Genomic DNA, 15,925 nt, shown 5'->3' on the forward strand with positions numbered 1-15,925 from the left:
GTCCACATTTACAAAAAAAGCACCCCCACAGAAATTCCTGCATATGGGCCTGCTTTCAGAAAGTCACCTGAATGGATTTTGAGTTACAGGTGCACACAGTTCACCTGAAACAGTGTTCAGTCACAACACTGTATCCTCCTTTCAAAACAGCTCAGAGTCATTCACATTTATAAACAAATTCACTAGCTTTATTTTCAAAAACCAAAGATAAATTGAACTGGAAACACAATAACCTAATATTTGAGAGAACATTATATATTTGTACTTCAAAACTGAAGTTATTCAGCAACATTAAATAGAATCACCTTTTCTTGGTAAAACTTCTGCTTCCCAGGTGTAGTCCATGAATGTGGCAGTGGCATATGGTTTCTAAAAAGCTCATGTAGAGCTTATTCATGGACCAATATATTCTTGCTTTTATAACCTGAGAAGAAATTAAAAGAATTAAAAGCCATCATCTTGTTTACAATCGGCAGACTAAAATGTATTCAAGTGCACTGTTCAGTAAATAAATAGTGCAGGTTGCATGTTTAGTGCCTGTATGGATAATCTGCTAGGGTTGCCAGATGGTTTCGACAAAAATACCCAGACACACTTGACATTACATCACAATCTACATTACATCTTATTTAGAAAATACCGGACATTTATATTTTCTCAATTTTTTTCCTGAACAGAAAGCTCAAATACTGGACTGTTGGGTTCAAAACCAGACACCTGGCAACCCTATAATCTGCAAAACCTTAATTATAAGAAAGTGGGCATTTTCACTGCCAATCAATGACAGAAATCAGGACTAGACACACTCAGTCCAGAATTTAATGCCTCTAAAATGAATCTTACTTTCATTATTCTGATGTTTCTGGGCAGCACTTTTGAGGCCACACTGGAATTAAGTTTAATCATAACACTGAATTTTGTCAAGGATTTTTATATAAATTAAAAATATTTAGGCAAAGATAAACAGTCAAGCAAAGCTAGAAATGCAAAGCCTAACCTCCAGGCTTTTTCTAAAGCCCTGTTAGAAACAGAACTGTCAGTAAAGGGCTTGTCTTACCACAGTTTGGACTACAAGAGTGTGAATGGTAGCATGCACCAAAGTGGTGCTCTGTAACTCTCCCATGCTGATGCTGGTGGTGTGAATTGAAAAGTTCTTAATTAGCATTAACTTAGTTCTCTTCAAACAGGAGGCCTTCAAATATGGGTGCCTAACTAATTCCCACAAGAAACACGAGGCATTTAAAGCCAAGCTGCCTGATACCTTTGTAGTGGGTTTCTGTTCAAGGACCACTAAACAGAGATTGGTACTTAAATCCAGGCTACTGTGAGGTGCCTAACTCTGTGAGAGGGGCAGCGCTTAACACACACTTTTCTCCTCAGCAACTCCCAGGGTACGCCTACACAGCAGTGTTATTTCAGAATAACTGATGGACTTCTCACTCTGACTCTTGGTAACCCTCATTTCATGAGGAGTAAGGGAAGTCAAACGAAGAATGTTCTTCCTTCCACTTCCTGTTGTGTAGACAGCATGAAAAGCCGAATTAAGCTATTTCGAATTAAGCTACACAATTGATATAGCTGAAGTTGCACAGTTTAATTTGACTTTAGCCTTGCTGTGTAGATGTACCCCCAGTGGCTAGCTTAGACAACTCCCCATCTAGCATGCTGGCTTTTTGTGGATTGCTTTCTTAGTGCCTGTCTCTTACTATTCACTGTATAGGGAACTCAGACATCTAACTCTGCTTTTGTGGATCACTGTGTTGTTCCTGTGATTTTTCTTTTTTTAGGTGCCTGGAAGTTAAATTCCAGGACAGTGTTGCAACACCTAACTCCCTTTGTGTTGCCCACTCTAGGTGACTTTCCAAGGGTTTATTTCCCTTCTTTTTCCTTCTCTCTCCCTTCCCTCCCACCCCCATTTATTTAGAAATTGGACCTTTAATAATTCCATTCATCTGAAGAAGTGGGTTGTGCCCACGAAAGCTCATAATACCATCTACATGTTTTGTTAATCTCAAAGGGTATGTCTACACTACCCTGCTAGTTCGAACTAGCGGGGTAATGTATGCATACTGAACTTGCTAATGAAGCCCGAGATTTGAATTTCCCGGGCTTCATTAGCATAAAGCCGGCGCCGCCATTTTTAAAAGCCGGCTAGTGCGAACCCCGTGCCGCGCGGCTACACGCGGCACGGGCTAGATAGTTCGAACTAGCTAGCCATTCTGAACTATCTGTTCCACGAGGTGTACTAGCGGGGTAGTGTAGACATACCCTAAGGGTGCGTCTACACTGCAGGGCTTAACTCGAAATAAGTTTTGCAAATTGAGCTACGTCAATTGCATAGCTTATTTCAAAATACCTTATTTCAAAATTGGGAGCGTCTACACAGCACTTATTTTTAAATAGAGCACTCTTCCTCTGACTTCCCTTACTCTTCGTTCAATAAGGGTAACAGGAGTCAGAGTAAGAAGTCCTCCAGCTTGACAGTATTTCAACATTATTTCAAAATAACTACCTGCTGTGTTGACACGGACTAAGTTATTTAGAAATAACGCTAATAGACGTACCCTAAAGTTCTGCAAGACTATTCATTGTTTTTTAAGTTTTTCCAGTTACAGACTAACTTGGCTACCACCTCTGAAGCTTTTCCACAAGACTGTGTTAGAGCTGAAAATAGGACTGAAGAATACAGACTCTCTAGGCTAGCCACTAGAAAACACTGTCCTGCTAATGCACTGTACTTATTAATAAAATATAGTTCATTGCATTAACCCTTAAAATGCTATTTTATATAAATAACCATTGTGCAATGGAATGATTTACTAATGTTATTACTTTGTCAGATATTATGTTGGAGAATCAACCAACGTCCTATTTGAAAGATGGTTTCATTGTGAGGATCTTGGCACACAGCTTATCCCGATAATCCAAGAGTAAGTCTGTTCCTGTTTATTTCATGTGGTCATGTACTTACCCTTCTTTTTATGCTGCATTTTGAATAGTATTAATGAAAGTGGGTGTTTTAGTTACCATCCTACAAAAAGATCTGTGGAACATTAGTGAGCATGCACAACTCCCACTGAAGTAGATGGGAGCTGAGTGCCACACTTTATAGGGTTATAGTCTGTGCAGAGCAATTGACCAAGACAGAGCATGGGGAGATATTTAATGTAACAGAAATTCAGTGTTACAATGAAACTTAAACGATGTTAGCGCTGTGTCTGATAATCATTATTATGGCTATGTCTACATTGGCAAGTTTTTGCGCAAATACTTTTAGTGCAAGAGTTTTTGTGTCAAAGTATTTGCGCAAGAGAGCATCTACACTGGCATGTGCTTTTGTGCAAGAGATGTGCTTTTGCGCAAAAGCATCCGTGCCAGTGTAGATGCTCTCTTGCACAAGAAAGCTCTGATGGCCATTTTAGCCATCGGGCTTTCTTGTGCAAGAAATTCATGTTGCCTGTCTACACTGGCCTCTTGCGCAAGAATACTTGCACAAGAGGGCTTATTCCTGAGTGGGAGTATCATAGTTCTTGTGCAAGAAGCACTGATTTCTTACATTAGAATGTCAGTGTACTTGCGCAAGAACTCGCGGCCAGTGTAGACAGTGTAGAAAAGTGCATCCGCTTTTGCGCAAAATCTTGCCAATGTACACGTAGCCTATGTGTATGTAGAACTAGCCTGAGGATGAGGCTACTTTGACTTTCTAGGGGTATGTCTACACTACCCCGCTAGTTCGAACTAGCGGGGTAATGTATGCATACCGCACTTGCTAATGAAGCCCGGGATTTGAATTTCCCGGGCTTCATTAGCATAAGCGGGGAGCCGCCATTTTTAAATCCCCGCTGCTTCGAACCCCGTGCAGCGCGGCTACACGGGGCTCGAACTAGGTAGTTCGGACTAGGGTGCCTATTCCGAACTACCGGTACACCTCGTTTCACGAGGAGTAACGGTAGTTCGGAATAGGAACCTAGTCCGAACTACCTAGTTCGAGCCCCGTGTAGCCGCGCTGCACGGGGTTCGAAGCAGCGGGGATTTAAAAATGGCAGCTCCCCGCTTATGCTAATGAAGCCCGGGAAATTCAAATCCCGGGCTTCATTAGCAAGTGCGGTATGCATACATTACCCCGCTAGTTCGAACTAGCGGGGTAGTGTAGACATACCCTAGCTCTGCTTGTGTGTCTGGTTTTGTTTGCCTGAACTTTAAAAATATATATAGAAACCTTAAAAATACAAAAAAAAAATTAACAAAAAAATCCATCATAGTTCCTTATTGAAACTAGTTCTTTAGAATTGCAGGTAAGACTAAGCAGGTGTGCTGATTTCCACTGGACTATTATTAATGGATAATCAGTGTTTTGGTAAATTTGCTCGAGCATGTGGAAAGTAAATGTCTCCAAGCCACGTGTAAACTTGCTCACTGATGTGAGTTGCTGACTTCTCCAAATGGCTTGTAACGCATGAGTAGCTAGCAGGATACGCTTTGTATTACAGAATGGCAAGACAGTCACCTAGAGCTGCAGGACATGAAGGCAGCAACATGTTTAATGACTAATTGTCTGAGAATGATTTGGGGTACTAAAGTGCTTTTGGGCCAAATCCTCTACAGGCAGTCCCCGGGTTACGTACAAGATAGGGACTGTAGGTTTGTTCTTAAGTTGAATCTGTATGTAAGTCGGAACTGGCGTCCAGATTCAGCCGCTGCTGAAACTGACCGCCAGTTCTGACTTACATACAGAATCAACTTAAGAACCCCAGGCGTCCCCAAGTCAGCTGCTGCTGAAACTGATCAGCAGCTGATTCCAGGAAGCCCGGGGCAGATCAACTCTGCCTCGAGCTTCCTGTAGTCAGCGCTGGTCAGTTTCAGCAGAAGCTGACTTGGGGACGCCTGGGGCAGAGCAGCTGGGGTGCTGCTGGGTTGCTCCAGTAGCGCCGCTCCTCGGTGCTACTGGACCAACCCAGCAGCACCCCATCTGCTCTGCCCCAGGCGTCCTGATTCAGCCACTGCTGAAACTGACCAGCAGCGGCTGAATCAGGACCTGGGGCAGAGCAGCTGGGGTGCTGCCGGGTTGGTCCAGTAGTGCCCAGAGCGGCGCTGCAGGACCAATCGGCAGTGCCCCAGCTGCTCTGCCCCAGGGTCCAAAACAAAAGCCTGGTCTGCTGGGGGGGGCACACTAGCTGCGCCCCCCCCCCCAGCAGACCAGGGACACGGGGAGCAGAGCCGCAGTGGCAACGGGGTGCCGCGACTCTGAGGCTTTGCTCTGGCAAAGTCTCAGAGGCGCGGGACCCCGCCGTGGCTGCAGCTTCAGTCCCGGTGCCTGTGGTCTGCTGGGGACGGTCCCCAGCAGACCACAGGCACCCGGACTGAAGCGGCAGCAGCGGCGGTCTCCAGCAGACCAGGGGCACTGGAGCAGCTTACGAACGGGGCTTTCTCACCCCGGAGCTCGCAGGTAGCAATCCGCCACCTCGACCTGCGGGGCGAGAAAGCCCCGTTCGTAAGTGCGGATCCGACATAAGTCGGATCCGCGTAAGTCGGGGACTGCCTGTACTAGTGAAATTGGCATAACACCATTGAAGTCAATGGAGCTATATCTAGTTACACCAGCTGAGGATCTGACCCTATCTATTATGCAGATTACTTATGATAGCACACAACTCTATAGGATGTATGGCTACATAACCTCAGTTAGCCTACAAAATGTGAACATTAGGTTTTAGTGATGCTTTATGTTTATTATTGCAGGTTTTTCAGCTCAATACAATATCACACAGGAAAACCAAATCCAGGTAATGAAATGATTGTCCCAATTACAAAATTAATGTACATCTGATTAATTAAACAGCAATAATTTTAACTGAATTAAAGTTATTTAATTAAAATTAAGTTTAGTTTTTCCTTTCTCACTACTTCCATAAATGAAAGTCACTTTGGAAGGAAAAATAGCAATGCTCCTTCCCTGCATTGGAGATAAGAAAAGTGCATTTAGTCTGTTCATGTGAGGATAACACAATTGACTGTTTAAAGAATTATAGAGTGCAAGATCTAAGAAACTGCTTTGCTGCCATACTGGTGCATAATGCAAGCCAGAGTGCGGTTTTAGTAAATCAAATCGCCACATTGCACAGTTATTTCTCCTCCTTTACACAGGATTGTGCATTTCATCCACACCCTGAGAGAACAGGCACTTTATTTTTGGTCACTCAGGACCTGATCCAAATCCCATTGTATTTCAATGGCTTCAGGAGACCTTGGATCAAGCCCCAGTGCAATTGTGACTGCAATTGTGTTGCCCTTGAGTGGAAATTAGTCATTAATTTACTCCTAAGTCAGCCCTCAGGTTGGGGTGCAAATCACTTCTCTTTGAGGCTCTCCAGCAGCCCAGAGACATAAATCCCAACGTATTTAGTCCTAAATCTTCCATCTGCCTAGCTACACTCTCTCAGCCTACACTACAGCATTATTTCAAAATAGCTTATTTTGAAATAATTATTTCAAAATAACACGTCTACACACAAAATGCATTTTGAAATGGTGTTTTGCTATTTTGAAATAGCGTGTCCACACTGATAGGACACTGAATCGCATTTAAGGCCGGCCAGAACCGGTTCTGGCAGGGCATCAGGTAAGGAGTTAGCCTCAGGCAGCAGCCACACAAGGTTTCTGAGACCTGTGCTTAAAGGGATCCCTCCCTCCCCGTCCCCGGACAGCCGGTTTTAAGGTTTCCCTGTTTGCTTACCTCTCGCTGAGGGACAGCAAAACATTTTTTTCCTCTGCGTGCTCTGGTTGCCCTCACTCAGGACACACAGCACTCTGCAGCACTCTGCCCCTGGGCACTCTGGTGCTTTCCCTGGATGTGTTGCTGTGAGCCTGGCAGCACATTCTGCAGGCGGTAACAGTCTCCCTGGTGTGCCCCACTGGGGGCTTGTGCCTCATTCCTCCCTCACGTCCTTCCACTTACCCATCCCTAGCACCCCTTCCTGCTGTACAATAAAAGACACATGTGGAGATCATGGACATTGGAGGCAAACTTGAATTAGGTCCCTGACCTCTGCACTGGACCAGGCAGGTGCCCCCCCCTTTTCTGGCCCCTGGCTGGCTCCTGGGAGCTGGCAGACTGGTCCTGGGGAGCAGTGCAGGGCTGGCTGGCACTGGCTGCCTGGCTCATGCTGGGGCCACTGGGTCAGGTGCAGCGACTGCTGGCTCTGGGGTGGCAGTCTTGGGCTGGCACAGGCACTGTGGCCAGAGTCTACCCCTTTAAGGGCTCTGGGGAGAGGGGAAGGGAGAGTTTTCTTGGTTGTGCCCAGAGAAGCCACCAGGGCACCCTGAGATGGGCTGGAGACCCCCTATTTCAAAATAAGCATCTACACAGCACTTATTTCAAAATAGCAATTTCGAAATGGGCACTATTCCTTGTGGAATGAGGTTTACCAATTTCACAATAAGTGCTCCGCTATTTTGATTTAATTTCAAAATAGTGGTTTGGCTGTGTAGACACTGGTAAAGCTATTTCAAAATAACAGCTGTTATTTCAAAATAACTTTGCTGTGTAGACATACCTTCAGAGAGGTGGATTAAATGCAGTGACAGGAAAACTGCCACTGCCACTGTGCTGTTTGGCATTTTAAGTGCAGATATAGCCTTACATAGTATGAAAACTTTGCATAAAAGAATATTTTATCTGACCCTGTAATGCAGAGATGGGGAGTGCGGGCTCACCCCACTACAGGGGGGAGGGAGAATGGAGCTCTGAGCCACATCAAGGCAAGTCTTAGGGTGTGTCTAGACTACATGCCTCCTTCGACGGAGGCATGTAGATTAGCCAGATCGGAAGAGGGAAATGAAGCCGCGATTAAAATAATCGCGGCTTCATTTAAATTTAAATGGCTGCCCCGATCTGCCGATCAGCTGTTTGTCGGCAGATCGGGGGAGTCTGGACGCGATGCCCCGACAAAGAAGCCTTTCTTCATCGACACAGGTAAGCCTCGTGAAACCAGGCTTACCTGTGTCGATGAAGAAAGGCTTCTTTGTCGGGGCATCGCGTCCAGACTCCCCCGATCTGCCGACAAACAGCTGATCGGCAGATCGGGGCAGCCATTTAAATTTAAATGAAGCCGCGATTATTTTAATCGCGGCTTCATTTCCCTCTTCCGATCTGGCTAATCTACATGCCTCCGTCGAAGGAGGCATGTAGTCTAGACACACCCATGGGCTGCATTCATGCCCTCTTCCCACTGCCATTCCTCCTCTCCCCTGACTGGGGGAACAGCAGTTCATGTAAGTTCTGCTCCTGTGCTCACTTGCTGGCTCCACCCCCTTGCTCTCATTAGCTAGGAATCACAGCCAATGGGAGCAGTGGGGACTGAGCCTTCAAGTGCAGGGTGGTGCACAGCCACCTCTGACCCTCTGGGAGTTGTTCCAAGTAAGTGCCCCAATCCTCTGTCCCTCATACTGCACCCCTTGCCCCAACCCTCTCCCCCCACTCCCAGCCCAGACCCTGCATCCCCAGTCCACTCCTTGACCCTACCTCCCACCCAGACCCCACATCCCGAGCCTGTTCCTGCACCCTACTTCTTGCCCAGACCTCGTACTACAGTCTGCTCCCCTACAGTTCTCTCATGTACACTGACCCCCTCATTTTGGAATCACCCCAATGGCTATTCGGCCCCACTAAATCTACTATCCCTGTGCCCCCAGAAGGGTTAATCTTGTCCTGGGGGAAACCCTAGGGGCTGAGTGCTAAGGCAGTGAGGTAAGTGGCTCTTTTTTTCCCCTAGTAATAGAGATGTAGCCGTGTTAGTCTGGTCTTGCTGAAACAAAAGATAGGACTATGCAGCACTTTAACGACTAACAAACCATCTTGTCAGTCTTTAAAGTGCTGCATAGTCCTGTCTTTTGTTTCTCTTTTTTCTGTTTCTCAGTTGGTGGCAATGTATGTGAGAGTTTTTTTCCTTCTCACACTTGGGCTTCAATTCAGTGAGTGGAGGTTGTTTGGTTGGTTTTTGTTTTTTTGTTTTTTGGTTTGTTTTTTGCTTTCCACTTGCATGTGGTTCCTGGCTGATTTTTTTATAGGCCAGTGGCCCCTGATCCCAAAAATGTTCCCTAGCCCAGCAAAATTGAATGCTAAACTATATTATACAATTTAGCCACTAGATGGTGTCATGCATAACAGACCTTATCTGAGCTGGTAATAGCTAGAGCAGTGGTCACCAACCAGTAGATAGAGATCTATGGGTCCATCTTGGATCCTCTGACAGGATCCCAACTGGTTTGACCAGGAAGCTATCAAGCGCTGGCACTTCAGTTGCCCTTACCCCCACTGTCTTGCTGCTCCTGCCCTCTGCCTTGGAGCTACCCCCCAGGAGCCACCTGCTTGCTGTGCAGGGTCTGGGAGGAAGAAAAGGGGGATTCTGATGTCAGGGTGTCCCTCCTCCCCCCACTCCTGTTCCCTGTCTCCATACTGAGAAAAAGGCGTGGAAGGAGCTAGGCAATGCAAATTTCTGTCACTCTCACATCACACATTGTCGCAAATGTCTGTCGTTCTCATAAACACACTCTGTCCTTCACTCTCATCTCCTGACCCAACACACACGGTCTGTGTGTGTGGGAGGGGGGCTTGTTGTTACTCTTTTTACTGCTTGCAAAGTGGGTTTGTTTCGGTTTGTGACTGGTCTGTGCATTTCATAATTTTCATCTCTTTCTTACACTTACATTTAATTCTTTGAGTAGTGAGTTCTAAAATGCCTAACCTGGTGCCACTGGAGTAATTGTCTCAGTGGTAATTGCTGTTCCTGGAAGTAGCTGGCATGTCCCTGCATGTCCCCTGAGAGAAGCAGAGCAGGGGGGCTCCACATGCTGTCCTTGACTGCAGACACCACTCCTGCAGCTCCCATTGATTAACCGGCCAGTAGAAGCCATGGGCTCAGTGCCTGTAGATGAGGGGCACCACATGGAACCATTGTTGTATATGCCAGCTGCTTTCAGGTGTGGTGCAGAGCCAGGGCAGGAGTAAGCTGCCTTAAGCCCACCACCCGGGAGCCGTCTCTGTTAAATGGTGCCCAGCCAGAGCTTGCTTCCAAAACCCCTGTCCCAACCCTGAACCTCCTCCTGCCCCCAATCTCCTGCCCCAGATGTGAGTCCCCCTGCATCCAAACTCCTTCCCAGAGCTTGCACTCTGAAATGCCTCCTGGACTGCAATCCCCTGCCCTGGGCTAAACCCTGAGCCCCTCCCTCATGCCCAACCCCTTGGCCAAGACCAGAGTCTGCACCCCAACCCTCTACCCCAGCCTGGTGTGACAGAGGATGGGGAAGGAAGGAGGATGGAGTAAGCAGGATGAGACCTTGGAGAAGGGGTGGAGCAGGGCAGGGCCTCAAAGAAGGGATGGGAAGAAAGCAGGGCAAGGGTATTTGGGTTTGAGGTAGATCTTACATTGCACTTCAATTAAAAAAGTGATCTTGTGGTTAAAAAGGTTGAAGATCACTGAGCTAGAGCAAGCACAGCACTGAAGGGTCTCTTAGGCTGTGTCTAGACTACATGCCTCTGTCGGCAGAGGCATGTAGATTAGACAGATAGGCAAAGGCAAATGAAGCCGCGATTTAAATGATCGCGGCTTCATTTACATTTACATGGCTGCCGCGCTGAGCCGACAAACAGCTGATCAGCTGTTTGTCGGCTCGCGCGCTAGTCTGGACGTTCCCCCTGTCGATATCAAAGCCCTTTGTCGGCAGCCCCGTTATTCCTCGTGGGATGAGGTTTACCGGGGCTGCCGACAAAGGGCTTTGATGTTGATAGGGGGAACGTCCAGACTAGCGCGCGAGCCAACAAACAGCTGATCAGCTGTTTGTCGGCTCAGCGCGGCAGCCATGTAAATGTAAATGAAGCCGCGATCATTTAAATCGCGGCTTCATTTGCCTTTGCTGAACAAACAAATCTACATGCCTCTGCCGACAGAGGCATGTAGTTTAGACGTACCCTTAAAGCGCATCTACACTGGAGAGTTATTTCAGAATAACTCCTCTTATTTCAAAATAACAAGCAGAGCAATGTAATGTCTGTAGATGTAATGCCCACACGCCAGGTACATCTACATAGTAACTGACATTATTCTGAAATAACATAGTCCACAACTACACTACAAGCAATTATTTCGACATAATGTCAAAATAATGTTGAGCTGGAGGTCTTCTTATTCTGACTTCTGTAACCCTCATTTTATGGGGAGTAAGGAATGTTGGAGGAAGAGTTCTCTTTCTCAGACTTCCTTCTGTGTAAACAGTGCCAAAAGCCGAAATAAGCTCTTTCAACTTAAGCTACACAATTAACATAGCTCAAGTTGCGTAGCTTATTTCAGCTTTTTCCCTGCTGTGTGGACAGACCCTACTAAGCCTGTTATTTTGAAATAAGGGTCTTGTTATTTCAAAATATTAACTCCTACTTCCCTTGGGGAATAAGCTTATTTCAAAATAGTTATTTTGGGAGTTATTATTTTGAAATAACATATTTTGAAATAATTTTGTTGTGTAGACATAGTTATAGTGAACACATCTCTGGTGTGTCCCAGGGGAGGAAGCTCTGTGGTCAGTCCATGTATGCAGGGCCATCCCTACCAATTCTGGTGCTCTGCACAGTCCGAGAGCCTGCCTGCACCCCAATTGGGGGTTTCAAGGGCTGTGGGACTGCAGGGACAGAAGCTGTGGGGGACAGGTCCAGAGCTGGGGCGGGGCCGGGAGGCTCTCTGACCTAAAGAGCAAGGAAAGCAAGCAGGTGACATGGACGACAGTGAGCGGTGGCTGAGCTGAGCACAGCCCATAGTGGATAGGAAGGGGTTGTCCAGGAAATGGGGCTGGCTGCCTGAGCTGGGGCTGGTACCTAGCACACAGCTGCCTAGGGCACCATGAAATTTGGGGCAATTTGGTGCCCCAGATTTCATAGTGCCCTACACAGGTACATATTCTGCATCTCAGTAGGGACACAAAATATGTGAAGGGTCTTTAACCTGCAACTTATCATGCTAGACCCAGCATCAGTACTGTGTTCTCATGGGCTCCTGGCAAGAAGAGGGCTCTGTGCTTTTCTGGGAACCAAACTCTTTCTCCCCAAAAGCTCACTTCTTACCTAACAATAAACAAACCAGTTTACTTTGCTACAGGTAGCCTAGCCTTGGGAATAAATCGCTAGGTTAGAGTTTAGAAGATGTACATGCAATTCCAGATCTGTCACAAGCTTCCGATGTGATGTTGGGCAAGTCACTTAAGCTCTTTGTGCTTCACTTTCCATTCAGTAAAATTACAGTTGTTTTTCTTCCATTCTCTGCCTGTTGGTCTATTTAGACAGTAATCTCTTTAAGGCAGGGACTCTTGCCTTATACTATATAGCACCTCTCACAATCAAGCCTATTTCAATTGGGACCTGTACGTGATACTTTAATGAAAATAATATCCCCAATCTCTCACACCATCTATCCTTGGTCAATTTAATGGAATCCAATAAACAAAAGTAAGATAGATTTGAGCAAATCTCTTCCCCATAAGAACAGGGAGGTTGTAGCTTAGGAAGTGAATTATACTGAGTAGGAAAAATATAGAATACTAAATATTAACATTGGCAGTAATTTCACAAAAAGTAAGAACCACAGGCTAGACTGTCACATGCTACAGTATTTCCTTAAGCTTTTTTACACAGAACTCCAAGAAATTGTTAGATAAATCTAGCAATGAAGATCTTTCTTCTGTTGTTGTTCAAAAGCCCTCTAAAAGCCCAGAAGTCTAGGGAGAGTTTAATTAGAGCCAAAAGGAAATGTTTTCAAGAAAAAAATTAAGCACTTAAGCGTATTACATTTGTTCTGAGCTCATTACACTTTTTTCCCCTGAATGGTTTCCCACTTGGATTTAGCATCTGAATCCAGAATACAAATACTGTCTATGTTTTTTGGCTTTGCTCTTGCCCAAAGCAAAAGGCAATCAGAAAAATTCTGGGCAGAACTGCAGCCTACTCAGTGCTCCCAGTCTACACGTCTCACAGAAAGTAATAAACACAAGTTTCCAGAAATCACTTCTATTGTGCAAAAAAAGCCACATATATCCTAATATTTTTTGAGTTGCAGGAGTTTTAGCTTCCAGCTCCCATTAAGGTCAGGGAAAGTTGTATATCAACCCGTGCATAAAGCTTTACTGAAAACTGGGTAATCTAGTCACAAAAAGTACTAACTTCTCAATTCTCGCTTCACTGATGGAGAATGTCTCCCCTTGAGTTGTGATTCCCTCGAGGAGTTATCATTTTCTCTCCTTGTTACAATTCAAGAAACAGCTTAAGAGGTGTGCAGTATGCAAATCTAACATAAGCCCCAGGTACATAAGTGGTCCATTAATCTTGCACTCATCCTAGGCAAAAGGGTGAATTTCAGGCAAACCAAGCAAGTAAGTCCTCAGTAGTACAGCTTCAGCCAGGGCACTCTGAGTCTCATCTCCACATGAGTCCCAGCTGTTCTACAACCTCTGCAGAGAGGCACAGAAATAGAAAAGGAAAAAAGCAAGAGAAAAATATTCAAAGAAAGTGCTATAGCAGCTCTCTCATATGGGAAAGCTATGAATGGAATCAATCGCTCCATAACTTATTATTTTATTTGAGCTAAGTTTCTTCTGTGTGTATGTTGCGACAATTTCTGGCCTTGGTTAGCACTAGGACAATCCTGCTGAAATTAGGGTTTACAAAGATGTATGCAAGGGTAAAATTAACCCTTTGTGATACATTTTTAAAGAATACCTACATTGTGTGTGCAGTGAATGAGCAAAATTATGTGTGCAAACTAGGCAGGTACATGCCTAAATAGCCATTTTCAAGGACAATCACAAAATCTGCAATGATGCCCACATTTTTTCATGCTGGCCTCAGGACTCCTCTCTCAAAACTACTTATGTATACTAGCATATCACACACCAACTGGCCCATGTAAACCCTGCTGACTTGCACTAAATGGTCCTTAGTGCATGGCAATGTAGTCCCATTTCAAATAATAGCATATCAGAATGCACTTGGGAACTTTCCACATGGGCTACTTCATGTGCTACATGCTAATGTACACTAGAATTTACAGATACTTAGGCTACTGCACACTCATTTTTGCACAAGTAAATTTACAGTAAAGCGTCAGAAAATGCTTCTTCCAGAAGAATTATTCCTCTCCCCATGAGGAATAAGCCCTCTTGCGCAAGAGCTCTTCCACAAGAAGACAGTGTAGACAGGCAACATGATTTTCTTGCGCAAGAAACCTCTATGGCTAAAATGGCCATCAGAGCTTTCTTGCACAAGAGAGCGTCCACACTGCCATGGACGCACTTGCACAAAAGCACAACTCTTGCACAAAAGCACATGGCAGTGTGGACGCACTCTTGTGGAAGACCATTTGCACCAGAACTCTTGCATAAAACAGTTCTTGCACAAGAAGCCTGCAGTGTAGACGTAGCCTTCGTCTTTGCTTATCACTAGTAACTGCCAGCAATGCTTGAGCCTGAAAAGCTTCATATAGTTGGTTTACAAAAACATCCAAAGGTTCAGAAGCTTGTCCAGGGTTCCCTGAAATGTTCCAAACTTACAGTCTGCTCTCAGAAATATATGGCAATTGATTCTCTCTTAAGTCATCTGGTACCTCTTTTTAGGTGGGATGGAAATGTTGTTAGAATGGCCTCACATAATTTAGATTCTTCCATATCAGGGAAATGGAGCCCCCCCCCCCTAAAGTTTAATGAACTTCCCTAAAGATTTTGTAATAGGGTTGATTTTATCCAAATGGAGCTAACTATTTCTAGTCATTATATACCGTACCTCACCATCTACAAAGGCTTTATTAGGATATATAAGAATATGGTACACAGAGTCTAATTCTGCTATCACATTACATACACACTTTCCACTGATTCCAGGATATGAAACAACTGCACTATGGGTTTGAAAGCCTAGTTTGTACATAACTAGTTTTATCATAATTTTTGATAATCACACAGTACAGCAAAAATAACAACAACAACAAAATATTAGCAGATATGAAATATTGTGTGTTTTACTCATCATGTTAGGGTGAAAAAGCTATAATGTACTCTTAAGACCTGGTGTACACACAACTTTGCACTGGTTTATCTAAAAGTGTTATATAAATTGTGGGTGAGAGTTAAACCAATGTAAGCTAGGTTTAAACCAACATGAGTATCCACATTACAAAGATGACATGGTTTAGCAGCACTCCTTTTGTTAATCTGATGCAATTTTTGTACTTAGACAAACCTGAATGCCTGGTAGTGAATCTTGCTCTACCAGAGCATGAAATCAAACAAGCCAGGAGGAGTACAACACTGTTTTCAGCAGAGACCGCCCAGTTGTTATGCAACAGACAGTGCCTGATTTACAGCAAGGACTATTTCCAAGATATCATAGTTAAAGGCATTAAGATTTGGCACACACAACCTTCAGTGCAATTATCTGTTAATTGAAAATTTAAAAAAAGTAAATAGAGCTAAATAAGAAAGATAACTAGCTACTGTATAGTCTATTGGTTCAATTAAATGAAAACAGTACAAATTAAAAAAAAATCAAACACTAAAGGTCAGAATTCTGCTGTTTTACACCAAATAAATCTAGAGTAATTCTGTTAAAGTTGATCAGATTTAAACTTGTGTAACTCAGGAGAATATTTTAAAGATCATAATCAAACCTACTGAAATAGACAAAAACACATTTTCTTATAGAAATTGTATCTTCCAGTGTCATGCTCATATATGTAAAAAACTATAAACTAAACTATTTGAAATTGTCATTATTAAAAACACCTTGTGCTAAAATCCTCCATTTAGCTTCTCCATGCCCTCAAATAAGGCCTCTTCAGTTCAATTTTTTAGCTCTGACGTGGTTTAAGATAATGATTGCTTGGCTATGGTACTG

At 44.4% G+C, this 15,925-nt stretch overlaps 1 protein-coding gene across 1 annotated transcript in view; it reads left to right on the top strand.

Moving 5' to 3' along the window:
• HAAO (3-hydroxyanthranilate 3,4-dioxygenase) overlaps nt 1-15,925 on the top strand; it is a 72,685-nt gene that overhangs the window by 30,226 nt on the left and 26,534 nt on the right. The window contains exons 5-6 of the mRNA XM_006133988.4: nt 2,841-2,930; nt 5,740-5,783. Of these exons, the coding sequence (XP_006134050.3) occupies nt 2,841-2,930; nt 5,740-5,783 (134 nt within the window). The remainder of the gene's footprint in view (nt 1-2,840; nt 2,931-5,739; nt 5,784-15,925) is intronic.

The sequence above is a fragment of the Pelodiscus sinensis genome, chromosome 3, assembly GCF_049634645.1.
Source record: "Pelodiscus sinensis isolate JC-2024 chromosome 3, ASM4963464v1, whole genome shotgun sequence".
NCBI lineage: Eukaryota > Metazoa > Chordata > Testudines > Trionychidae > Pelodiscus > Pelodiscus sinensis.